This window comes from Ascaphus truei, chromosome 4 (genome assembly GCF_040206685.1).
Source record: "Ascaphus truei isolate aAscTru1 chromosome 4, aAscTru1.hap1, whole genome shotgun sequence".
In the NCBI taxonomy this organism is placed as follows: domain Eukaryota; kingdom Metazoa; phylum Chordata; class Amphibia; order Anura; family Ascaphidae; genus Ascaphus; species Ascaphus truei.
In genome coordinates this window covers 295,635,923-295,657,354 of record NC_134486.1, presented here as the reverse complement: position 1 = coordinate 295,657,354, position 21,432 = coordinate 295,635,923, and the positions used below count along the sequence as shown (strand labels likewise).

At 41.9% G+C, this 21,432-nt stretch overlaps 1 protein-coding gene across 3 annotated transcripts in view; it reads left to right on the top strand.

Annotated features, from left to right (window-relative positions):
• The window catches only part of LOC142493527 (amine sulfotransferase-like), a 70,555-nt gene extending 52,937 nt beyond the window's left edge, over positions 1-17,618 (top strand). For all 3 annotated transcript variants that reach the window (XM_075597685.1, XM_075597682.1, XM_075597683.1), the window contains one exon: positions 16,993-17,618. In XM_075597685.1, the coding sequence (XP_075453800.1) occupies positions 16,993-17,603 (611 nt within the window). In that variant the 3' untranslated portion in view covers positions 17,604-17,618. The remainder of the gene's footprint in view (positions 1-16,992) is intronic.
• Positions 17,619-21,432: the final 3,814 nt, after the last annotated feature.

The following is a 21,432-nucleotide window of genomic DNA, read 5'->3' as shown; positions in this document are numbered from 1 at the left end:
GTGCTTGATGGCACAACGAGGCCAGAAGCAGTTAACCAGCGCTGGATATCTGCAATTCGTTTTCCGCTCGTGTACATGTCCTTCATTCTCATGCTGAGATCCTTTGAAATCTTCTTAACAGGCATTGCTGCGAGTACTGTAGAAATAAATACAAACACAAGAATGTGTATTCGATGTTTAGTCGATGTGTATTCAATGTGCAGTGAATCCACAAAATGGATGGTGTATTTATATGTTAATGACTCACATTACAGACCACCCACTTTCAACACCTGTACCTGGCCGCCATGCATAAAAGGTTGTACACGTTGCATAGCCCACCACTTGCTGATCTTTATCTGAGCCATTGTCCAGATACTGCATTGTGCCTCCCGCTTACATGGAGCAGCCCCGGTTCTATGGACGAAAGAATCATCTCACCTCTGCTGTGCCTGCCACACTGAAAAAGAGAAAGGCAGTTACCGTTTCCAAGCCAAAGGCAAAGCGACAGGCTAAGGCCAACAAAGAAAACCTTCTGCTGACCCCAAAGGCTAAGGCTTTTAAAACACGTCAGCCTTATTATGTGAAGAAGAAATACGGTACTGTGCTCGGTACGCAAGACGCATGGCAGCCAACTCACCGAATCCGCAGACCACTTCCCATAAGCTTCGACGACTCTGCTGTAGCTGTCACGGAAATCTTCAGCCCGGCTTCTCCACCCCCATCTTCTCCGGTTCCATCTGAAGATGCTGCTGCCTCTGAAATCAACGGGTCACTGTCTCCTTTGCTCTTGGACGACTCTGCTTCTCTCCCGGAAATCCAGCGGTCACCTTCTCCATCCCTCTTCCACCACGCTGCAGCTTCTCCTGTACCGGGCATCCCCAGGTCACCTCTTCCACTCTCCATCGATGCCGCTTCTCTCCAGGGAACCCCCATCTCATCCTCCGTTGCACCCATCCCCCCAGATCTCCAGATGCCATGCACAAGCAGCTCATTGGACCGGATCCTGAATGGGCTAAGTGTGGATCTCCCCGGGAATTCTAGTGTGCTGGCAAAGCTAGATCTGCTTCTGGAGTCGGTGCTACATATGGAGCAACGGATGCTTCAAATGGAGCAGCGGCTGGATCAACGGATGCTACATATGGAGCAACGTATGGATCAACGGATGGACAAGATAGAGGCAGACATAGCGGGCATACATTATTTGCTCGGTGTTAATGCCCCTGTTTCCCCGACGCTGGAGCAGGGGGGTGACATGGATGTGATGCATGGTACCTTCGACCCCCTTCCATCACCAAGCACACCCCCTCCACCAGAAGATGCAGTGTACTATGCTATTGAGGAGGACATGACAACCCCATCAAGACCACGCCAGGAGACAACCCGGCGACCACTACCGGAGGAAAGCTTCCTCCCAGACACCCTACCATTGCCCATCGCCTCAAGTACACCCGCTCCCAAAAGACCTCCTACACCCGCTCGCATACAAACAGTGCCCGACATCTCCCTGTGCGATCTGCCACCGGCGCTGAGGGAGAAGTATAGGGTGAGGAGTGCTGGTATACCACACAAGTATGCCTTGATCATATTTAAACACCATGTTCCCTACACATTGTACTGCGAGTGGGTGTTCAAAGTGAACTATGATGGGAATCGCCAAAAAAATGCCCTTCCTGACAATTTAAGGAAAAAGATTGTGGAAGAAATGCAGCGCTATTACCCTGTTACAGATCCTGTAATGAGAGGCGTTAGAGACTGCATTAATGGCGTTTTGCGCCATGCAAGGCATCGGCCATGGCTGGAAAATGGGGAGGACTTTCAGTGAAACCATACTGTAATATTGTGCTGTACTGTACAGTACATGTTTTACCCTATAGTACCTGCTGTACTTAAACAAAGGATACTGAATGTTGTTGTGTGTTGCACGGTTTTTGTACTGTATTTGTAAATAAAAGTTTTTGGTGGCGACTTCAGCAATAAAAGAACCGGTTACTTTATCTCACACTCAGTACTACAGTACAAACTGCTTTTTGCTGCCAGACTGCAAACCCGCAAGACCAGCAACATTGTAACAAAAGAGCAATGAGCGCGCAATTGGCGTGGGAACTTCTGTTCTAAGGCCCCTATAAATAATATTCTTTATTTTATTTATAAACTCACATTTATAAACCCCGTCACCCACCCCCGCTAAACACAATAAAAAATAATCACACACAGCATCCCCGCAATAAATAAATAAATAAATAAATACAAATAAATACATTTGAAATACATTTTTATTTATAGTGTAGATGTGCAGGGGGTCTCTGGAGCTGAACTGCACTGGTTTCAGGTCTGGGGACCCCGTTCCCCCCGAGATACAGGCCCCTTTAGGGGGTGCCGGTATCCAGCTCTGCGTTAAAAGCCCCGATCACGTGACCGCGGCCTGTAAACCAAGCAGAGCAGAGGGATACCGGCACTCCCTAAAGGGGCCTGTATCTCGGGGGGCACGGGGTCCCCAGACCTGAAACCTGTGCGCTTCAGCTCCGGAGACCCCCTGCACATCTACACTGTGAATAAAACACACACATCATTAAAGAATCATTCTTTAGCTTAGCGGCTATGCGTTATGGTAAAGAAGCAGCATTTCTGTCTTTTTAATAATATTGTAGAGTGAGAAGGGGGTTCCCTGACACAGAAATCTAATCTCAGGGGACCCCCTGCTCCTGCACAATATTATTAAAAGTTCAGAAACGAGGCTTCATTAGCATAGCGTATAGCCGCTAAGGTAATGAAGGGGTTAAGGCATAATAACCAATAAATACATTAAATACACTACCCACTACCCATGGCAACCTCCGCTGCTGTACAGTAAAACAGAGAAAAAAATTAACACTTTCAAAGTAATGTCCCCTAACCCCTTAATCACCATAGCGGTTATTAACCGCTACAGTCATGAAGGGGTTAACCCGCCCTCACCCACCACTCGGGACGCCTACTGTACATACCCTCCCACTCTAACCCCCCACCCCGTGAGGCCTAACCACCCTCAACCCTCACCCACTAACTACCCACAAGGGAGGCCTACCCACATACCGTTGGGGAAACACCCCACCCCCACCCCAGTACCCACAATAAAAACAGTACAATCACCCACAATAAACAGCATTATATTTATTAAATACATTACCCACCCCCTGTGCCCCCCCCCCTAAATACAAGATTTATTCTTTTACATTCAGGGTCCATATCGCAGCCCCACGCTAGTCCCCGGTGGGCTGGCAGGGCACCTGGACAGACCTACAGTTTACCAGCAGCATTCCACAGGTTCTGGAGGCCTGCTGGTGGATCCTGCCAGCACCATGGCGCCCAGGGGGTCTCCTTGGGTCACCGTGAGCCACAATTGGGTCCCCACGGTAGGCCCAAGGATGTCTGGGAGCCCCGGGTCAAACCTACAGGTGTCTGCGGGGCCTCGGGTGGTTCCCATGGGGGTATGGGGAACTCACGGGTGCTCACTACGGGTCCGCGGTGCCCCCACAGAAGTGGGACCACACATCATCATCCCCGCACCTACGGGTCGGAGGTGCCCCCACAGAAGTGGGACCATACATCGTCATGCCCGCAGACTACGGGTCGGAGGTGCCCCCACAGAAGTGGGACCACACATCGTCATCCCCGCATGTGTCACCCGTGGAACCACCAGCCTGCTACCCTTTAGGATACCCGAGGATACCCACAGGTGGTCTCCATAGGCCCCACGCAAAACCACGGACTCAAACCCTGAATGTAAAAAAAATAAACCTGGCCTATACATTCAATACATACACCCTCCCCCCCAACACCTACAGTACAATAATGTGCAAAATAACTATTATCCAGATATGGATAATAGATTAATTGCCCATTATTAAAACATTAACTAGCATATACAAATAAATAAAGTACTACTGACCTCATCAATACGAAGTGTCCGATGCCAGCGCCTTCCTTCTCTTGCCCACACAAAACATAGCCAAAACCAAGCCAATACATTGCAATTACATTCAGATATCAATTAACCCCTTAAACACCTTATCGGATAATAACCGCAAAGGTAATTAAGGGGTTAAGCCACACAGGCACGATACCCACCCTTCACCCATGAATTTGTACTGTGGCTTCATCATGCAACTATATATATATACTGTACAGTATATATACTGTATACATACAGAGAGACAGAGAGAAAGAGAGAGAGAGATATATACAGTATATATATATATACACACGTTATATACACACCCATGATAAACCAAATATACAGTACAAATAAATGTAGAAGGGTTATCAAAACCATACTGTTCTACAACCAAACACTTCTCCATACAGACACTACATTAAAATCAATTTCCTTTAAAAATCCTAACTGATCTCACAATCTACTGTACTGTATATGATCACAAACCAATGAAAAAAGTCACATTCCAAAATGCATAAAATCTATGCACAATACTGTATACATTCTGCAAATTAATCAACGTAAACAAAAATCAATTAGCAATCATTATTTAGATCCCTAAACATTTCACACTCAATCATGAACAATGAAACCATTAACAGATTCACGCCTAGAGCAGAACAATTAAGCCTTTGAAAAAATATAAGTACCGACAAAAAATACAACCTTTACAGTACAACCAAGGCTATCTATCCCTGACCTTCCTCAAACACACAATACAATACCAAGGAATAATACATCTATCTAATTTTAAAATATTTTAAACTCACAAAATAATTAAAAACACATCCAATCCAGCTTTTAAAACAACATCATTTCTTACCCTGAATGTATACTGTACAGTATATCTCTCTAGACATATATATTGTACATACATACATACAGTGGCAAGAAATGATATACCACAAAAAAAAAAAAAATACACATGTTAAAAAACCTTTTGAAATAATTAACAAGTTAAATAAAATACATTTCTTTAATGTAGTTCACTTACCATTACTTGCCCCCACGACTCCCGTTGCCCAGCTTACTCACGAACCAATCCACGATCAGGAACCCATAAAATAATAAACCATTCAAAATAATAAACATTAAACTAAAAATCCAAATCAATCCACGGGTCTTCTACTTGTAATACATCTTCATCTGTATTCTTCTTTCTTCTATCTCCTTCCGGGCGGGGCAGGGCGTGGTCTTCTTTCCATCATCGGCCACGCCCTTGTCTTTTTTCTTCTCCGGAGGTCCTTCCTCCGCGGCGTCTGGCTGCAAAATGAGACGACATAGGCTTTTAAAGGCCTATGACGTCACATTTTGCGTCATGGTTCCCACGGTCCTGATTGGACCGTGAAAACCATGTGTGTTGGCCGATAATAAAATAATGATGACGTCACTTAAAGGGAATGAAAGCACAGCCAATCAGAATGGCTTTGCTTCAATTGCCTTTAAGTTGACGTCATGAAAAGGCACATGGCCGTGCACACATGGTACTAGAGCCAATCAGAGCGTGGGAACTTTATCCCTACTCTGATTGGCTCTGGTATACCATGTGTCAGGGGCTTGGGGGAGAAAGGATGTGACGTCAATGAAAAACTGTCACGTGGTACGGTAGCCAATCAGAGCGTGGGAACTTTATCCTTATTGACGTCACATCCTTTCTTAAGTGAGTTCCCCAGACCCCCATGGGAACCACCCGAGGCCCCGCAGACACCTGTGGGTTTGACCCGGGGCTCCCAGACATCCTTGGGCCTACCGTGGGGACCCAATTGTGGCTCACGGTGACCCAAGGAGACCACCTGGGCGCCATGGTGCTGGCAGGATCCACCAGCAGGCCTCCAGAACCTGTGGAATGCTGCTGGTAAACTGTAGGTCTGTCCAGGTGCCCTGCCAGCCCACCGGGGACTAGCGTGGGGCTGCGTTATGGACCCTGAATGTAAAAGAATAAATCTTGTATTTATGGGGGGGGGGCACAGGGGGTGGGTAATGTATTTAATAAATAGAATGCTGTTTATTGTGGGTGATTGTACTGTTTTTATTGTGGGTACTGGGGTGGGGGTGGGGTGTTTCCCCAACGGTATGTGGGTAGGCCTCCCTTGTGGGTACTGACTGGGTGGTTAGGCCTCACGGGTGGGGGGGGGTTAGTGTGGGAGGGTATGTAGGCATCCCGAGTGGTGGGTGGGTGAGGGTGGGTTAACCCCTTCATGACTGTAGCGGTTAATAACCGCTATGGTGATTAAGGGGTTAGGGGACATTACTTTGTATGTTTTAATTTTTGTGTCTGTTTTGCAGAAGCGGAGGGGCCATGGCCAGGATGGGGGGGGGGTTAACGGTATGTGGGTAGGGGGTGAGGGTGGTTAGCAATGCAGGGAGGGAGATTTACTGGTAACAGAAACATCTCTCTCCCTTCAATGTAATCTGTTTAAAGCCCCCTCCCCCCTAATGTGTGTTTCTGTAAAATCTCTCTCCCTTCAATGTACTGTAATCTGTTTAACAGAAACATTAGGGGGGGAAGGGGCTTTAGGCCTTTATATCTCTCTCCCTTCATTGTAATCTGTTTAACACAAACATTAGGGGGGAAGGGGCTTTAGGCCTTTATATCTCTCTCCCTTCAGTGTAATCTGCTTAACAGAAACATTAGGGGGGAGGGGGCTTTAGGCCTTTATATCTCTCTCCCTTCAGTGTAATCTTCTTAACAGAAACATTAGGGGGAGGGGGCTTTAAACAATGCTGTGTATAATGTATAAGGTTTTTTACAATTAGATAGATGTAATCCTTGGTATTGTAAGGGTTAGTTTGGTTTTAAATTGTCTTTTCTGGTTGGTACTTACAGTATACTGTATATTGATTTTGGTTTACTTGATTGGTTAAAATACTGTAGTTGACTTGTTTGGAAGTGTTTGTACAGTATTTACTGGTAGAGTAGCTTGCAATTATATTGTTAACATTCATTTGCAGAATGTACAGTATTGTATATGGTGCATAGATTTAATGCTATGCATCATTTACAGTATACAATGTAAATGCAATGTACTGTGTGGATTGTAATGTTATGTTTTATATTGTAAAATAAGTTAGGATTATTAAATGGATTATTATTATTGTCTGTATAGAGAAGCGTTATCTGTAGGACAGTATGATTTTGATAACCATTCTACATGTATTTGTACTATTGGTTCATCATGTGTGTATATATACTGTATACTGTATATATATATATATATATATATATATATATATATACATCTACACTACAGTATCAATAAAAATGTATTTCAAATGTATTTATTGTCATTTATTTATTTATTTATTTATTTAGATTTATTTATTAATTGTGGGGCTGCTGTGCGTGAATTTTTTTTATTGGGGGTGAGGGGGGTGTTTGGCCCTTGGTGTGAGTTTACGACTTGCAGCAGCAGCACAATTAATAAATAAATATAAATAAATAAATAAATAAATGACAATAAATACATTTGAAATACATTTTTATTGATAGTGTACATGTGCAGAGGGTCTCCAGAGCAGAAGCGCACAGGTTTCAGGTCTGGGGACCCCGTGCCCCCCGAGATACAGGCCCCTTTAGGGGGTGCCGGTATCCCTCTGCTCTGCTTGGTTTACAGGCCGCGGTCACGTGATCGGGACCTTGAAACGCAGAGGGATACCGGCACCCCCTAAAGGGGCCTGTATCTCGGGGGGCACGGGGTCCCCAGACCTAAAACCAACGCGGTTCAGCTCCGGAGACCCCCTGCACATCTACACTATCAATAAAAATGTATTTCAAATGTATTTATTGTCATTTATTTATTTATTTTTTGGCGGCTGCTGTGTGTATTTTATTGTTGTGGGTTGCGGGAGGGTGGGTGAATGGGGTATTCGCCCCAACGATGGTTGGGGAGGGCTTGCGGGGGGGGGGGGGTAGCGGGAGGGCTTAACCCCTTCATGACCGTAGCGGTATTAACTGCTACGGTCGTGAAGGGGTTAAGTGCACCCGCAACCCCCCCCCCCCCCCTCCCGCAAGTCCTAAACTCACACCAAGGGCCAAATACCCCCCTCACCCATCCCCACTACACACAATAAAGCGGGCACGGTGGGTTAACCCCTTCATTGCCTTAGCGGCTATCCGCTATGGTAATGACGCAGCATTTTCCGTATTTTTAATAATATTGATCAGGAGCAGGGGTGGGGGGGGGGTTCCCTGAGCATTAATTTCTGGCTCAGGGAACCCCCTGCTCACTTTACAATATTATTAAAATAATGCTTCTTTACCATAGCGCATAGACGCTAAGGTAAAGAACAAGTGTTTATTTATACTGTATATTGTATGTGTTTTATTGATACTGTACATGTGCAGAGGGTCTCCAGAGCAGAAGCGCACAGGTTTCAGGTCTGGGGACCCCGTGCCCCCCGAGATACAGGCCCCTTTAGGGAGTGCCGGTATCCCTCTGCTCTGCTTGGTTTACAGGCCGCGGTCACGTGATCGGGGCTTTTAACGCAGAGCTGGATACCGGCACCCCCTAAAGGGGCCTGTATCTCGGGGGGCACGGGGTCCCCAGACCTAAAATCAACGCGGTTCAGCTCCGGAGACCCCCTGCACATCTACACTATCAATAAAAATGTATTTCAAATAATTTTTAATGTACGGATGTTTGCGCAGAGAGAGAGCAGCGGATCTCTCTCTGCTGCAAACACATCTCGCCCCCGCCGCCCATACAGTAGTATCATTTATGTATGTGCATATACAGTACAGTACAGTACAGTACTGTACAGTACTGTATGTTAGGGCTTACAGGGGTTGTTGTTATACAGTATATATATATATATATATATATATATATATATATATATATATATATATATATATACAGTATACAGTATATATACTGCATTACAATTCATTATAGGGGACGGCTTCACAGAGAATAGCTCACAAGCGCCACCATGTGTATTTTGACGGCATTGCAGTATTGTAACCAGCCGGAATAAAAAGCTTAAATTCCTGCCGGAAAATAACGCAATGCACTCTGGCAGAAAACTATCAGAAACCTGAATACACCCGAGTATACCCGAATTCGCGGGACTAGCCGTGCTCGAATAAAGTGTGTCGCCAGTGTACATGATCCATACACTACAGAACAATGGATAACACCTACGGACTAATACAACAGAGAGACATTACAAGTCATCAGTAATCATGCGGAAGGAATTCACCTCCATGTGCTTACCGTAACCGTGGATGCTAAAATATATCAATTTTGGACATATCTGGATTTAACTTACTTGGCACATTCCTGGAATAATGGGGATAAAAAGTTGGACACCACGGACTTAAATACTATTCAATGGACTCTGTCATATTTTGACTACATTGATACATGTTGTATATGTTTTTCATTTCTCCTTTGTATCGCACAAGGTTGGATGTGTTATGTTATCTGGCCCAAATACTGAGGGTACACAGCTCATTGTAATATAACAATATGCATTCAATATGCCTCCGTTCCATTAGGGAGCGCTGTTACAGCTCCCATACATGGGTTTTTCTCTGTGGTACTCCTTAGATTCGTTTTGAATTAAGCTTGTTGCTCTTTTTATCATTTGTGGACTTTAATTACATTGATCTCTTTAATATCCTGTATGGATGTGATAATGGGCATTTATTACTGCCACCACAGTCATCTTTGTTGGCGCCACTGTGCAAGATCGCATGGATTAACTGACACACTCAGCACGCATGCACGGTGTGCAGTGCAAGCTGACACGCACTAACAGAGTGTCATGACGCTTTGTATACTACTATATTAGGCGCAGAGATTAGGGCGCCACATTATGCACATGCGCAGTAGACATACTTGTAGGACTTAGTACTTACAAGCCGCGCATGCGCATATTACTCGAGCCGACATCATGCGTGCCAGTCTGACACGCAGACACGGCACACTAGCAGCAATTCACTTAAGCACCTGCAGCTGCTGCCGCCCCCATCCGTTTTTGGCGCGAAAAGCAACCCTATATAAACAGTATCCAGCTTTAGTTCCCTCACCACTCCTAGTCAAAGTCTCTGGACGAAACGGGTCGGAGTGGGGGTGCTAGGCAGGACCCCTGACCCATGGTTCACGTAACTACAGTATGCTACCCAGCACTTATGCAAACTACTTTTCTGGACTGTGACATTTCATTTTTTCACTAGGGATACTGATAACAAACACAAGGTTATTTAATAGGCGTTCATTAGGCATTTTCCTATACATGCTATTCACAAACTTCAATGTTCTACACATCTAGGGATTTCATTCCAACTTACCATCTTACCTACAAATGATTTATTTGCGCTGTTGGTATTGGTTATATTACTGTATGCTTATGCAGATGTGTGATGCTTTGAGACTGTCATTTATATTTTGACCAGTCTACTTTTTGGTGTGTAGTGTGTACTATTCTTAGCCTTGTATAGGTGCCTTTGAACCCATTAACCTGTTGTGATTCACTTTGATTTACCCTAGTGTTTTTTGAGTCACTATCCTTTTCATGTTTAGGGTTGACAACTTGTGTCGTTCCCTAGTGCTGTTCACTTGTGTTTAAGGGTAGCACCCGTGACAGGGGTCCATGCCTCTTTTTTAAGTGTTTTTAATCATGCACTGTTTATTCATCCCTTTTTGCTCTGTGTCAAATAAATAAACAAATATATCAATTGCATACCTGAGTGCTCCCATACGGGTTACTTTTTTCTCTTTTCACTTACATAATTCACAACCCGTGAGCACCGCCAAATCTTACTCATGTAAAGCAAATAGTATATTTTCTTTGGCTTATGGTGGCATGAATATTGTACAAGTAGATGCGAGGTTTTTCTTCCCTATCCCTTCCCCCTCTTTTCCCCCCGTTATTTGAACATATATATATATATATATATATATATATATATATATATATATATATATATATATATAGAAAATCTACTGTTTGTTTTTGGTGCATGGGGCACAGGGAGTTAAAGTGACATGCTTTTTATGTACTGTATTTGGGGGTTGTATTTGGGGTTTACTCATCAAATTATTATGATGAACTGCCTTTTGAAATTACAGTGCTTTAACTATTTCAGCCACACACCTCCAGAGTCATTCATTTTCTGCAGTTGCAGTACTTTTGTCATTGTGTTTGTAATCCCTCCCTAGCCATGCGTCAATCGGCTGAGTCACCCTATCCTACCAACCCCCTCTCTCCACTGGGTCGTTAATCTTCTGCATATTGCAAATTCTTCTGGCAGATTTAAATTGGAGAAACATTTACAAAACATTCTTATACATTGGTGCACTGTAGGGGTGGCTGTCAATGATTATGATTTGCAGGAAAGTGAATAAATATTTATTTTATTTTATCAGGAACCAAAAAATACAAATATAAAAATAATCAGGAATAATACATAATGCAGTCTTTATTAAGTTCTTTTGGCAGCTTGAAATTGGATAACCATTTGGAAAACATTTGTAAAACATGGGGAAACATGAGTAATGCACATTTATAAGAATATTATTTAGTACTACAGTATATACAGTACTGTAATGTACTGTATACTATATACTGTATAGTAATATTATTTTTTATGTCTTTATCTTTTCCTCATTCTGTCTGCAGTACAGTAGTTCATTGAGAGAGGAGAGGTTTTGTGTACATCATTACTGCTGTTTATATACTGTACATTTGACTGTACAAGCAGATTTGACTGTACACAACACCCCCACCTCCCCCTAGGCCACCCTTTTTCCTGAAACGACAAGAAAACCAAAAATTAGTGCAGTTACTGTACTGTACTGTATGTGCATACTGTACTGTATTATGGCATTGTGTGATGTGTAGAACTACTGTAGGTGGCTGGTGCAGCTTTCTCTGGAAAGAAACAAATGGAGCAGTTAGTAGGCAGTTACTGTAGTACTTTCAAACTAGTCTACTGTATACTGGAACTACTGTATACTCTGCCTAGTGTTAAATTCTATGTACTGTACTGTAACCTGATGGCTGGTGCTGCTCTCTCTGTAAAGAAAAAACTAACTACTGTACTGTATACTCTTACTATCTGGAAAGAAAAAATCTGTGCCATACTTACCTGTATCATACTGTACTTAGAATACTACAGCACAGTACTATTTTCCTGATGCTTGCCCATTACGCGCAATGACAATGGGCAACACAGTGGCAATATGGTCTATATATTTATTGCAGCGTTCCACAGTGAGTACATCGTTCCAAAAACTCAGTATGCCTTTCAACAACTCGTTATTTTTGGAGGGTTTCGCAACTTTCCGCATATGGTCCTTCAGCTGATGCCAGACCATTTCGATCGGATTGAAGTCTGGCGATCTGTCAGGAGGAACCTTCTGAATGGAGGGCCACTACAAGACGTGCGGCTAAGTGTTGGTCGCTTTGATGCCCATGAAAAGACCCTTCTTGCCTGTGAGTGGAGTTACTCATGGAGAAGGTGCACCCGGGAGTTCCCTTTCAGAAACTCCTCCCTGCTATCGTGGGGATCTAGATGGGATGGAGGCGCTGTACCAAATGTGAGTAGGACTCAGCACACTACCTCAGACACCTGTCATGGTGAAATCCCCACTACCAACGAGCGGGAGACTCAGGAGTCGTGTGAGCCAGCAGGTGCACCACACTACACCTACATGTAACTGGGGGAAGATTACACCCACATGGGCCAATATCAGATTGGGTGGGGGTCGTACTGTTACACTGTATTACTAAATGCATACCTCAATATAACTTTTTAAGGGCCAAAGTGAATTAGGGTGCCCTGATTCACCTGGCATATTTTATTACAGATCCTTATTACAGTTTGTGTATTTGGAGCTGCATTCAATCTATGGGCGATACATTCACTTTAAGACACAAGGATTTTTTATACTGTGAAGATATTTGCACTAAAACACTTTTCTTTCACAATCTTTTAAGGTCTGGTTACAAATCATGCTTTAAAAATGTTTGGAAAAAAACATCCTATATAAATTGTATTTTCCACCTCAAACATAATCATGCTTCAGTTAGAGGATTCAGCCATGTTGTCCTGGGGTTACAGCTCAATCTGTGTATTACCTAAAGAAAGGGACAATTTAAATATTAGGATTATTTGCCAACCCCGATAGCGCTCTAGATTTATTAAAAAACTAAAAGCAGGAATGGACTTTTTGGGGCGCAGTGAATTGATTGTAATATGAAAAATGAATAGAAAAGATATGTGGATGTAACCCCTCTTTATTTTACCTCAGATTATATGGCCTATCACCGAGGTGAGAGCCTGAGTCCTATGGGTTACTGTTTAATTCTTATAGTGTGTGGTACATGTTGTGTGAGACTGTAGTGACTAGACACAACACAGTGGTAATTAATTATAACAAGCTTTATATACAGTACTCGTATAGCTATGATTTGTGGTGTTACATATCTCATATGAATCAGTACGTTGACTCTTAGGGCCTCATGCAGTAAGCGTCGATTATGTGAAATCGGCAATCTTACCGATTAGTCATGTTATTGGCGATTTTTCCTCTCCGTATGCAGTAAGTGCCGAATACATTCAAAATCAACCCGAAAACAAATCCGCCCACTCTCACGATGATTAGCCGATCACACACAGGTGTATCGGCGTGCGTGGCGCGGTGCTGTTAGGTTGCCCAATCACAAATCTTGCTGAATCAGGCGAAACAAGCATGTTTTTGATTGCGCGCCATATTTAAAGGCAACGTGTACTGCTAATCATTCTCTGTGTTGTTGGGAGTGAGAGAGAGAGAGACGCACAGAGCTGGACGATTGAAGATTTGCATATTGACTGAGAGACTTGTTGTGTATTGGGTGAGCTTTGTCCTTTGTTGTTTTGTTTACATCTTTGTCTTGTTTTATATGTGGAAGTGTTTCGTGTGATTGCCTGTACATTTATTGTCTGTTTTTTGTGAGTGCTGGAAGTATGCCCGCAAAGCGTGGGAAGAGTGATGCCGGTGGGAGTGGGAGTGCTACTCGTGCGAGTACGCGTCGGAGTGAACGTACTGTTCAGGGGAGTGATGTTGCTGAGAGTGAGAGTGGTGTTGCAGGGAGTGGGAGTGCTGGTGCTGCGAGTGGTGTTGCTGGGAGTGGGAGTGCTGTTGCTGGGAGTGGGAGTGCTGTTGCTGGGAGTGGGAGTGCTGGGAGTGCTGGTGCTAGGAGTGTGAGTGCTGTTGCTAGGAGTGGGAGTGCTGGTGCTAGGAGTGGGAGTGCTGGTGCTAGGAGTGGGAGTGCTGGTGCTAGGAGTGGGAGTGCTGGTGCTGGGAGTGCTGCTGGTGGCGCAGTTGCAGATGGGGTGGATGGTGGTGGCGTGCTTGCTGGTGGGCAGCTTTTGGAGGCTCTTCCATTGGAAGAAGGAGAGTCCAGTCAGCACCAGCCAAGCTCTGACCCTAAACCTGCTCGGAAGAAACGTGTGGAGAAGCCACGTAATCCTCGCTTCAATGACCAGGAAAATACAGCTCTTGTCACTGGCATTCTGGAGCACTATGACAGTATATATGGACATTTACTAGGTAAGTGTACCTTTACATTTATTATTCAAATACATGTGATCCTAGGTCATCTGAGTTTTGTTCATATGCAAATATGGGTTCACAATATCTTTCTATGTTAATTAGTCTGGAAACACAGCTTTTTATCATGCCTTACAAGGACAACTAAACACAGGCGGTCAATTTGCCATAACTGCATACAATATGAATGCAACCTTGCTTACATGTATAGGTTTAGTAGTGAATGCTCATGTGCTTCACATATTACACATAAAACAGCATGTTTGCTATCTCTTGGAACAGCTAGCAGTGTAGGAAACTGGTGCTTATATTATTATTAATTTACCTCATATATTTTATGTTTTTCAAGGGCGGACAAGTTCAGCAAGCAGAAAAGAGATGTGGGACACAATAGTCATTGGTGTCAATGCGTGTGGGAATCATGTGAGGGACAAGCGGAGTTGTCACAAGAGATTTGATGATATTAGGTCCAAATTGAAAAAGAAAATACAACACCAACGCGTGCATGCTACTGGCACTGGAGGTGGGCCCACACCACAACGTCTCATATTAAGTCCATTGGAGGAGCTGCTTCGGGCAAAATTACTTCCCGTCGTCGTGGAAGGCTTACCTGGTGACCGTGATATAGGAATTTACCCCTCACAATTTCCACCAGGTGAGAAATATTACTGTACTAGGCGTGTCATTGCTTACAGTTATTTTGCATAGTTACACTGCTTTTTATACTGTCTTCACAATATAAGCATACCTGCATCTATATATGTATATGTCTGATTCTGTATATATATATATCTCAAAATAGACATATATGTTGTACTCCTACTAAAAGCAGTAACTAATATAGCACGTGCCATTGCGTGCTCATTTACATGTGAATTCCCAAAATGCATTGCTGCAGTGGAAGCAATTGATGGTGGGCGAAGATGGGGAACAACAGGGTAGTACACATGTGTAACACATGTTAATGAGAAATTATTACTAGCTACAGGTACAGAACAGAAATATGTAGAATATTATTGTGTATTTTATTTATTTTACTCCGACAAACATGACATTACTGCCTATTTTAAGCATGCATCAAATATATTGCATGCAACGGCCTACAAACATCACTTGCACTAACACATCTATAGTTGTTTATGAAAAGGTCCATTTTTACTTTAACTCATATACAGACAGCATAATGAGGCACACGTATCATATTTTATGTCATTGTTTTCATAACTTAAAAACTGCACACGACTATTTAGCTCATCTACCATTGTGTTAAAGCAGCTGCAATTAATATCTCATCACAGCATACACTTCAACAGAGGGGGTGGGGTTCAGCACACACACTAATTACAGCCTCATTTTAGGGTCAACTTAGTTCACACCATTTGCACCTGTTTCAAGTCATTGAAAGGTGTGGCTGATTAGGCTTTTTGGGGAAGGGAATACCGTTCTTACAACCTGACTAGCACAACTGAAGTTAATCACACTCATTTGAAAGCTTCACTTTAGCTACTAAATGCCCCAACAACTCATTACTTATCAAACCGTACGTCACACATTAGTTCACTCATATCTATAGTTGAACTACTACTATCAACGACACATTATCACACACTGCATGTGTTGTCTTGTTGAGTCACAGCCACATTCATGTGTGCCACATCTTATATTAATGTACCACACATATCCTCTACCAAAAACAACACTTTGTGCAATATGACCACCTTCATGATAACCATTGTGAATGGTCATCTCATGATAGTTATGTACATTATGATACTGATATCACTACACAACATATGATTTTTATGTTCAAATTTAATCTATTTATCCTCACGCATTACTGCAGGAACATAGTATGTTTTATGTTAGGGAACTCAAAAGTTCTAAGTACACAGGCATGTACATTGTTATTACAACTATTTATGTTCACTTTCACACACACATTTTGGGTTAAGGAAATGATGCTGTTAGGTACTCATAAATACAGAAAATACATTAACTGTTTGTTCAATATTTACACATGTAAATGTAAAACTTATGTTATTGTTATATATAGTTGCCCCTGAAGGACATGTGTCACCTGAGACTGAACAAGTGTCTTCACCTGGGTCAGCCAGCTCAACACACCTAGAAGGTGAGTGTATCACTTGGTGGCCATATAATATATGCTCTTCTATATGTTATGTTGTCATGTTCATTATTTGTTTTGCACATCTTCTTTAAATAGGATTACTTAGTGTCAGTGAAAATGAAGTGTAAGCCAACTTGTATTGTGTTAGTGATGTTAACTATCATGTAGGAGTTGTGAGTTTACAGCAAGTTTTCATTCACTCATATTTCATACTGAGTCCAAACATTATTCTTAAGTCAAGGTAGTTTTTAATGTGAGGTTATAAAACGTATGGAAACATGTTAGTTGTTACTTATGACACAGTACAATTACATAGTAACACAGCAGAGATTAACATGCCATTTAATAATGTGTACATTTATTTGTAGAACATGATGAAGAGGATTATGATGATGATGATGATGATGATGATGATGCCGCCGCCGCCGCCATAGACACACAAATACAAGCAAGTGACCATGAAGAGGTTCCAATTGAAACTGTTTTACCGCCAAAACGTCCAGCAAATACCACATATGATGCAATTGTAGCTTCTGAGGGAAAAATTGTGGAAGCAGAAAATCGTCGCCATTCTGACCTGATGACAGTGCTGGAAAGGATGATTGCACTGCAGGAAGAAACAGTTTCACAATTGGCACATCTCCACAGAGTCTTCATTGAAGTGCCTAAACAGTTGCAAAAAATCAACACCTCATTCGAAGCATTAGTTGTTCAGCAAACACAAGCTAATTACTGGAGAATGACTAATGTACCACAATTCAACACCTCACAGCCAGGATCTGTTCATGCAGGTCAGTTTTCACCACATTCATCTGATATTCATTCACCAGGCCCAAATGTTACCGGTCAAGTAGCAGACATTGCTGTGCAGGTTCCTGACGACATCCTACCGCTGCCATCTGTACAAATTCAGCAGCTGACACCTACAAAGGAGGCCACAAAAAGAAAACACAAGCAGTTACTACTGACCAGTTTTTAGTCAAAAACAACAAAAGACACACATGAAACAGACCAACCATCACTTGTGCAGTGTCTACCAACTTGCTCACATGTGTCAGTGGGCACAAGCCCTGTCCGTGAACAGTCACTACCCAAAAGCCCTGTAGGTGAGTCACTGCCCAAAAGCCCTGTAGGTGAATCGCTGCCCAAAAGCCCTGTAGGTGAATCGCTGCCCAAAAGCCCTGTAGGTGAGTCACTGGCCACAAGCCCTGTAGGTGAGTCACTGGCCACAAGCCCCGTAGGTGAACAGTCACTGCCCAAAAGCCCTGTAGGTGAGTCACTGGCCACAAGCCCTGCCCGTGAAGTGCCAGAGGCCACTCAAAGTGGCTCTGTTGTGCCTAAAGTTGGTGGCAAAAGAAAAAGGAAAACTCAAGAGACAACAAGCAGGCCTGTTACTCGCTCGCAAAAGGAACAAAAAAATAAATGTTATAATTCAGAAAATATGTCTTTGGCCTTGTTTTGTTGACTTCAGATTATCTAATTACTATTGTATGTATGCTGAAGACTGTGTTGTTTCCAAACTTTCAAGTATGTTTTTGTACACGTGAAGTTTTGGAAATGTTAACACTCCTAATTAATGAATAGTGTTATAAATATTTATGTTTTAATCGTCTGTTCAGTAATGGTCCACCAGGAGCCAGTTGCTAAGTTTAGAGAAGCTGACATTGACTTTGCAGCAAAACATTGCATTTGGGTGTGTTAATTGATGTAATCATTGCATGTGCATATTATTTTCATGCAATTATAAAAGCACCTATTTAACTGCAAACATCTTTCTTGTACGTGTACAGCAGGATTTTGTGTTAAATATTACTTACCTTTGGTGGCCATTGTAATGTTGTCCTTTAATCATTTATGTGTTCTTGTTTCAAGAACATCTCTGAATTGATACTAATATATATGTAGTATGTATTGATATATGCACACACACACACACAGACACACACTGTGTGTGTGTGTGTGTGTGTGTGTGTGTGTGTGTATATAGTACTATCTAAACTGGTATAGATGTATTTACAAAAAACATACACTTCATGCTTCCTTGTGAAAACACACTATTTTAATAATACAGGCCTAATGTTTGACAACTATACTAAGTGTGAGCCTCTAACATTATTGGGTGCAAACAAATGTTTATTACTTAATTCACTCATGTTTATCACCATTTAAATAGGTTTCATACAAGGCCTACTTACTGCCATCAATATGTTGTGTGTACTCCTGCAATATAAAAAAAAAAAAAAAAGATACATTATATATATATATATATATATATATATATATATATATATATATATATATATATACATATAGTACAATATACACTTTATATATATATATATATATTTTTTTATGAGAGAGAGATATAATTATATATATATAGATACACACGTATTTAAACTCATGCAGACAGGTAGTTAACCAGAATTTCAAATACACACAAATGTATGTGGGAAAAAAACATTTCATTTTGCAGGTGTGTGTATTTACTGATATGGCTGTCTAAGCACTATTTTCACACACTGCTCTTTGTTATTTTGCAAGAAAACTCAATGTTACTGAAATAAGTGTAGGAATGTTTTCACAAACGAGATAAAAAAATGATACATGTTTTTCCCACATTCGCCTATCACTAACCACAAAACTTAAACCAATTAAAAGGACACATCCAATTGGCCTTTGAAATAAGGAGTAAAAGTAGTTACTTTTGTTGACCTTGAAAACGAAACACAGGAATTTGTTAGCCATTGAGCAGAATCATTTTGATGAGCAAAGAAGACAGAACTGCACACATCTTTTGTGCTACTCTGACATGGCTGATGAATTCGTTAACAATATGAATCCCCTCTTAGGTTATAAGTACATGGTTTCCGAAGCAATTTTAAACAGTCGCGGACACAAAGCAAGCACACGCCAAATCTATGATTTGATTCGAGCTAAATATCCTTATTACCAAGACCGTAGGCATGCGCGGAATTTTAATTCCTCAATAAGATTCACTTTATCAACTAATGACTTTTTTGAACGTGTGCAGGATAAGCTAGAACACACCTATGGTTTCTGGAAGATTGCAAAGGAAAAGCATTTTACCCTGAAAGAGGGCACATATATTGTTGTGAAAGGCATATTTATTCCTAATGCCAATAGCAATGGATCCGCTACTACTGTTCCGTGTGAATCGATACCTGCTGCAATATCTGCACCCTCCATTCCTGAAACCCACATTGTACAACAACAAAAGTACTATGATTATGTACCAAGCCTTTCAGCTGAAAATGCATTGGAATGGGAACCAGAAGAAATGAACCTACCTCCCGACCAATTGTTTGAAGAAAGCAGTGGCGATTCCTATGAGCACTTCATGGAGGAGATGTGTGTCATACTGGATTCAGCGGGTGGGTCAAGCGTGGATGAAAATGCCTTGCATTTCTGGAGCGACCAGTTGCAGCCATACGAACAGTTAATTCTAGAAGAATGGTAAATATAACAACCGTTATGCGTTGACTGTGCGTTTAAATGTTTTTTTTTTTTTTTTTTTTTAACCACCATTTTCCCTTCCAATGCGTGGATACAGCGTAACATTGCAGACTGCATAACATGTAGCGATCACAAAGAAATTGTTGCCGAATACAATATAGTATAACCTGAAAGAGTAGTACACATTGCTGACGGAATAAATATACGTACTTTCCTATCCCTTTAACCATATTAGCAACATTTTACCATAACCCTAACACATACCTGTTTTGTTATCATGCTACATCTACAACATTTAAAAGCGGGTCCACCACGTATGACGTGGGACCCTTGTCATGGCCCAAGGCGTCCTTAAAAAGGATTACGGATGTAAGTCCCGCCCCCAAGCGACATGCGCGCCTCAAAGCCTATTGGCTGTCATGTTTTGTTATAGTAACGGTAACTGCAGTGTGGCATGTGTGCGGCTCAGTGTTTGTAGGCGTCAACTGGGCGTTAGCTGAATGTTAATTGAGTGGGAGGAGTGTTAGCGTGCGTTTCACGCTGGTTTAACATGACGTCACACGTATTGCATTTGCGCATTGTGTTATCGGCCGTCCTTTCTGTCCAAACACGTCTGTTTAAAAAGAATACAGATGTACTCGTTTAGAACGAATGTAGTTTCGTATTCATTGTATTTGAAATAAAGATTTTATGTTTAATGGTATTTTCAAGATGTATTGAACGCACAACGTACGCTTTGTTTTGCGCATGCGCTAACAGTTAGTGCAGCCAAGCGTGAAGTGCGTGCGCACACTAAGATGTGTGCGCACATTTTTCAGTATACAGGCAACGTTCACATCATATACATAGTTATGCCTGCTACAAATTTAAAGAAACATTACATACTGATGTACACTTGTACTTCTAACATATAAGTGAGTGACGTGTGTATGTACACAATCATATAGAGCTGTGTAATGCGTTGTCACGGATACATATATAGTAAGGTGCCATATTTGACCCTCATGTGTTTGCTGTATTTCAGAGATGTCGGGGAAGATACAATCGGATCAATGTATGATTTCAGAAGAGTCTACCTTTATATGAGATGATTGTGAGGAGGAGCCACCGACTACTATACTACATATGGAACTAATTTTATATTGCTTGCAGCGCTTATTAACAAACAATTAAAAATGTGATACCCTTATGCCTATATTGCATAAGCACTTAATTAACATAATGATGTTGCAAAATAGTGCCTCATGAATTTTTATTGAGTGTTCTTTAATGACTACTATCATTTTATGGCATGGTGTGTTTTATATATACAACCATTCCCACTCTGCTAA